The sequence below is a fragment of the Euphorbia lathyris genome, chromosome 1 (assembly GCF_963576675.1).
Source record: "Euphorbia lathyris chromosome 1, ddEupLath1.1, whole genome shotgun sequence".
NCBI lineage: Eukaryota > Viridiplantae > Streptophyta > Magnoliopsida > Malpighiales > Euphorbiaceae > Euphorbia > Euphorbia lathyris.
In genome coordinates, this window is record NC_088910.1 from 9,802,294 (window position 1) to 9,808,422 (window position 6,129).

The following is a 6,129-nucleotide window of genomic DNA, read 5'->3' on the forward strand; positions in this document are numbered from 1 at the left end:
TACCCCAATGGACACTGACACTGTCCTCTGTGTTGATGAAAGTGGTAAGTCAGTAGATAGCAAATTATATCGAGGTATGATTGGCTCCTTACTTTACTTAACAACTAGTAGACCGGACATTCAGTTCTCAGTATGTTATTGCGCTAGATATCAATCTAACCCTAAGGAATCTCACTGCATAACTGTAAAAAGAATGCTTAGATATTTGCAAGGCTCAGTGAATGCAGGTTTGTGGTATCCCAACACTCATGACTTTACACTTCTCGGATACACTGACGCTGACTATGGACGAGATAAGCTGGAGCGAAATAGCACTTCAGGAGGATGTCATTTCCTTGGAAGCTATCTTGTGTCATGGTTCAGTAAGAAGCAGTCGTCAGTAGCCTTGTCAACCACTGAAGCTGAGTACATCGCTGCTGGAAGCTATGTTGCCCAAGTCCTTTGGATCAAGCAACAACTAGAAGATTATGGTGTTCAGACCAAAATGATTGAAGTCAAATGCGACAACAAAAGTGCCATTGACCTATCAAAGAACCCAATCCAGCACAATAGGATGAAGCATGTCAACATAAGGCATCACTTCATTAGAGACCATGTACTCAAGGGTGAGATCAAGCTGACCTATGTCCCAACGGATGAGCAACTTGCCGATATCTTCACCAAGCCGCTGGCTCGTGAGCAATTCAACATACTTAGAGAAGCTATCGGTATGTTTAATTCTCTTTAATAAATTCTAAGTATAATTCATGCTGAGTGATTAATTACATGGTGAGTGGCTATACATGCTGAGTGCTTTTACTGTGCAAAGTTATAAAAACTGACCTATACACTCAGCACTTGAACTGCTGAGTAAAGCAACTTGCACAATTAGGGTTCGCACGCATATTTAAGTAGCCTCTAGGATGATGTAAACGTCATCATTAGTAAAACCACGTGCCGTTTCTCGCAATTAATGTCAGTAATAACTGACTATCGATGGTTCAAATTCCCACCGTTCTCCCCGACCTATCAAATCAACACTTACCGGCTATAAATAGTGAAAGATTTCTCACTATTTACTTTCTACGCTTGATTTTTGCACTCGAACTCTCTCTCTCAAATCTCAAATCCTTCGACAAATTCCTAAGAGCTCTTCAAGAACATCATGTCTGATTCCCAGAATCTCTCCGATGATTAGTACGAAAACACCCAATCAGATATCAATCCTGCTTCTCCACCTGAGCAGGAGTATGATGAAACCTCAAAAGAGGAGGCTCAAACGGGTCATGGTCAGCACGACAAACCCATGGATGAAGTCAGTATCCTTGGTGTTGACCCCAACACTAAACATTCAACTCCTTCAAAGAAGAAGAAAAAGGACAAGGGTAAGAAGCCTAAATAAAGAACCTTCCTAACTTTGTTTTCTGATGTTGAGAACCGCGATGTCGTTCCCTCACGATGGTTCTCCAAGAGCTTCGTTGAAGCTGAGAAACCCTACAATGAATGGATATCCAAGAATGGATGGACTAAACTCTTTTCTCTCAACAGACTGACTTACCCGAGGCTAGTGACTGAGTTCTACTCAAATTTACTGGTTGCAAAAGATGATGTTGATTTCATGGTCACATACGTAAATAACAAACGAATCATCATCAACCCCTTATACCCGACCACACTCTTAGACTTAAAGGAGGAAGGAGCTGAATTAAGGAAAACCAATGACTATAAACGAGTCAAGTACACTGCTGAGTTCTGTAAGCCAGAAGGACATGTAGGTGAAGTCTCGTGCACTTCACTCAGTCAGCACCAAAGACAAGCCCACTACATCCTGACCAACTACTTGTTCCCAAAGGTCAACGCCACATCTTCCGCATCCAATTTCGAGCAGTGCTTCCTCTGGCACATACTACTAGAAAAATCCTGATTTCTGACGGAAAAATCCGTCAGAAATCAATCAATTTCCGTCCAGAATGGATTTACAGACGGAATGGCTAACGGAACAGAAAGGGAAAAAATGGCCCACGCAAAATTCACTGACGTTTTTCTTGACGAAACCTTCTGACGGTTGTCTGACGGAAAACCGTCAGAAGTATAGACGGATATTCTGACAGAATTATGCATCACAATGTCCCGACGTTTTCATGACGTTTGTCCGTCAGACCGTCTGACGAAAAACGATAGACAGATTGAAAACGTCAGGAAGTTTTTTCCGTCAGAAGATCCAATTTCAGATGGAATTTTCGTCAGAATGAACCAAATACAATTAGGCTCTTTTGCCGGATGAAATTCCATCTGAATTTGATTTTTTTTTTTCATAATATATTCAGGCTATATATTAATCTATTTTAATTTTAGTATATATGTCATTAAAATTAAAATTAATCCAAAACCAGAGAAATAATTACAAAAATAATCAAACTAATTACATGATACTAGTAACATACAAAGTTATTAGGTCGTTTACAAAAAACAAACATGTGTGCAAAAATGCACCATGTATATACAACTATCAAAATACTATGCCGCAAAATCGTCCTAATTAATTAGGTAGTAGTAATCTAAAAAAGTACTTAAATCCTATACAAAATCATGTCAAAAAATCACCATGCATATCGAAAACCATTTGATGATGCCCCTTCAAGACTCGTAACCACCCGAACCTGTAAAAGATGAATTCATTGAAAAGTGGTACTGAGAAAATGCAAACCAAGGACAAGAGTAAGACAACATATAAAACAAACATAAAGCAGAGACCAAACAAAACTAAAGCAACGACCAAATTTTTCATTTCAATGTCAATTGCATGATTCTAATAGAGATAATAATAACTATTATGTTTCTATATACAATAATGCTTCGGTAAAATAATTGCACCTCAACCTCTATAATAAGATGTGGGTATAACTAGTTAACCATGAATTGCAGAAGAAGAAAAAAGTTCATGGTATCTTAATTCTCTCCTGTATCTTAATCCTCTCCAAAATATTCAAGCCTCTATATTTCCACAAAGAGAATACCACAAAGCACACAATCTGGTTGTTAGTATTTGTCAATGAAAGCAATTCATCAGCAGAGGATACAGGCAACTACAGCACGGAAAGATTTCACAGTAGACCAAATAAAAATGTAATATGAATGCATGTAAATCAAGCGTTGCTTACTTGGCATCCTGGACAGAGTTTGGGCAAAGTCAGCTGTATATTTGACATGTTCACTAAGACACCGAGCCCACCTGTTCTTATCAGGACTCTCAAGTATTATGGATTGAAGCGTAACTTCAGGAGGAACTGCATCAGATTCTCTCCTAAAATCAAATAGATGCCCATAATCCCAATAGCAACACTAAACAATGTCATCCTATAAAATGAGAGCACAAACTTGAGAGGAAAGAATATTAACATTTGCAACAGTTCATCTTAAAGAGAAAAGTATAATATTTGAATTGATCTTTACTTAATATATAAGCATGGTGAAATTGATTAGTGGTATAACTCACCCCATGTTCCTCTAAGACATCACTTACAAATATTGGTTCTGCTCAAGAGAGGAAGAATTCTGCACAAGTCAAATGTGTGTTTTTTTTAAACAAATTAGTAGCATAAAGCAAGTGCACAACACTTGTCAAACCACCAGGAAGAAATTAGAGAATATGTGTCATCCCTATGACAGTGTACTCACTGAAAGTAATTGAAAAACAAAGGTTGACATTTTTTACCTGCCTTGTGTTCTGTTTGAACTTATTCACAATTTCAGGGGAACTTGTGTTCTTTAGATTATCTTCCGCAGGATATTCCTCCTTTTTAATGTGTTTCTCAGTAGGAAAACTGCAACCTCGCAAAGCAGTTGCTTTTCTCTGCACATGTTTTGTTCTTCTTCCAGTTGTTGTCTGCGTTGATACCTTGGGGGCACTAACTACCAATGATGAAAGTGATCTCTCTTTCCTTCTGACTGGTAATGCAACTGATGTTGCAACTTTAGGTGCCTCTACCTTTCTTCTTTTGAATGGAAAAATCTTGGCCCTCACATCTTGCAAATTGTGGTCTGGCCTGAATATCATATATCAGCATTATGACTCAATTCAGAATAATTTGTAAAACAATAATTTCCGTACCAAAATGTATATATAAAACTTGAGATGAGCACATAACAGCTTCATTTCATTAAAATAGATACCTCAGCAAAGAATATTGCCACTCACCATATTAACATCAATCTCATCCTCCCCAAAATTCAGAGACAAAAGAAGTACGAGTAGAAATCCAATCGTTCCTCAAAATTACAGAAAACAGTGCACAAGTATGATGCACAGGTTAGCCATCCAAACAGATCAATACACTGCTGACTACTACTGTATGCAAATTCAGCAAGGGATAGTTTTCTCCAGCTTTCTGAAGCACCTACAAGAAAGTAGGTTTTCCACCATATATATGTGGGGAATAAGGAATGCTGCTTCAGAAATGTAGGCAAGTGCTGGAATCCTGAATCTCTTAGAAAAGCATACAGCTTGATGCATATAGGTTCATCTTCAAAACATATGATGTAGCTCATTGCTTCTATTGGTTCATTTTCTTCCTGAAGGTCACGCAATAGGGAAACCTCCATGTTTTATCGTGCATTATGGTACTAGCGAAACATTAGCTTCACCAGAGATCTCCTATCCAAGAACTTTGCTATCTCCATCCATCAATCCTCTTTCAAACCTGTTTATGTGATGAAGTTCAGTTAATAAGAAGATAATAATATTGAGTAGAAGTTTTATCCAATTACTATATACAACCTATTCGGTGTTCAATTTTGAAACTGATCAAACACAGTTTTTATTCAAACTGAACATGGAATTGGAAATCAGGACTGTTTACAAATTCATTTGACATCTTCAATCTGTTTGAAATCAAAAAAGCAAGCACTTTAAGAGCTATTGTTTTATTTTTGTTAAAAAAAAGAGCAGAGCATTAGAGTTGACTTAGAACATCTGTCAAGCAAATCCATTTGATAGATCTTAACTAACAGTTCACTAAACCAGATCAAAATATGTAGGTTCACAATCTAGATCCACTTATAAATAATTCACAAAATTTCAACCACGTTATGTACTCACAATTCACCTGAGATAATAGTCGAGAAAAGGAAAAAAGACCATCAGAAATCAATAGTTAGTCTCAGAAATACCTAAAGAAGTCCACTAAACTTCCGACTTAATCAAACTCTGATCCTCAGTTAACCCGCCGTTCAGCTCCTCTGCCTCTGCCATGCATTCTGGTCACGGGATTCATTTCGCAATCCGACTAAAAATAAAGGAAATAAAACAAACTTTAGATTTAAGGAAAATAAGCAAACAAATATCATAATAAGCTGGAGAAGAAAACGAAAGCCTCACCGATCTAGTCAGTTTGTTACCCATCCAACCAGCCGACTGCTATTTCCGTTCAACCTCTCTACCTAAAGCCATTCCCATTCATCGTCACCAGAACTCATATTACAGTCTCAGAGGAAACGTCGAATCTAAGAAGGAGACGAGAAGAAAACTACAAAAGCGAGAACCACCGTTGACGGAGACGAAGTCGACATCAAGCAACGGTGACAGGCACTGCCAAGGTAACGGCGGAGTAAGTTTTCGGCTAGGGTTATTATTTGCGTGCACTGAGAGAAAAGAGAAAGAAGAAAGATGGAGGCGGGGTAAATGGTTAAGAATGTAACCCTAATAGGCTTTTATACTTACATTTTTTTATTATTCCAAATTGACCCTAAAACTTTTTAATCACTGGAAATCGTATTCTTTTTTAGTGCTTGTCAAATTAAATTCAATTGAATCCCTCATTATTTTCACATTGATCCCCACTTGTTTAAATTGTTCTAATTTTATCTCCCATATTTCCAAATTATCCATGAAAAGTAGATTTGGACCAATTAACTTGGGCTCAATTAATATTTAAACAGCTTTTTGCTTTTACAGCTTTCTTTTAAAAAAATATATTTTATGTTTGTTTTTTTCTTTTTTAATTTTTCTTATAATTTCTGATTCTGTTTCTGACTAGGGATGGTGTTTCTGACTAGGGATGGCAACAGGTAGTGTACCCGTAGGTACCCGGCATTACCCGACATTACCCGGTTCAATTTGTTCGATTTTTAGATGAATGATCTATTAAATTT

General features: G+C 37.3%; 1 protein-coding gene across 3 annotated transcripts; it reads right to left on the bottom strand.

Annotated features, from left to right (window-relative positions):
- Positions 1–2,377: 2,377 nt before the first annotated feature.
- On the bottom strand, positions 2,378–5,649 carry LOC136221549 (E3 ubiquitin protein ligase DRIP2-like). Of its 3 annotated transcripts, none has more exons than XR_010685176.1 (7): positions 5,357–5,649; positions 5,149–5,264; positions 4,178–4,679; positions 3,699–4,025; positions 3,476–3,534; positions 3,141–3,336; positions 2,378–2,639 (listed from the first exon to the last, which is right to left on the bottom strand). XR_010685176.1 is itself a non-coding variant. In XM_066008927.1 (7 exons), exons 3-5 carry the CDS (start codon positions 4,195–4,197, stop codon positions 3,499–3,501), a joined length of 387 nt encoding a protein of 128 aa, XP_065864999.1. In that variant the 5' UTR covers positions 4,198–4,679; positions 5,149–5,264; positions 5,357–5,649; the 3' UTR covers positions 2,378–2,639; positions 3,141–3,336; positions 3,476–3,498. The 3 variants fall into 3 exon arrangements, 2 of the variants coding, with proteins under 2 accessions (XP_065864999.1, XP_065865006.1); XM_066008927.1 differs by having other exon boundaries at positions 3,695–4,025; XM_066008934.1 differs by having other exon boundaries at positions 3,141–3,356; positions 3,695–4,025.
- Between the last annotated feature and the right edge of the window lie 480 nt (positions 5,650–6,129).

What these genes read in the sequence shown, in the direction of transcription:
- LOC136221549 (XM_066008927.1), bottom strand. Translation starts at nt 4,197, where the DNA reads ATGAGATTGATGTTAATATG. An exon ending in ATGAGATTGATGTTAATATG is followed by an intron (nt 4,026 to 4,177) that starts GTGAGTGGCAAT and finishes TATGATATTCAG; the next exon opens with GCCAGACCACAATTTGCAAG. An exon ending in TCAAACAGAACACAAGGCAG is followed by an intron (nt 3,535 to 3,694) that starts GTAAAAAATGTC and finishes TGACTTGTGCAG; the next exon opens with AATTCTTCCTCTCTTGAGCA.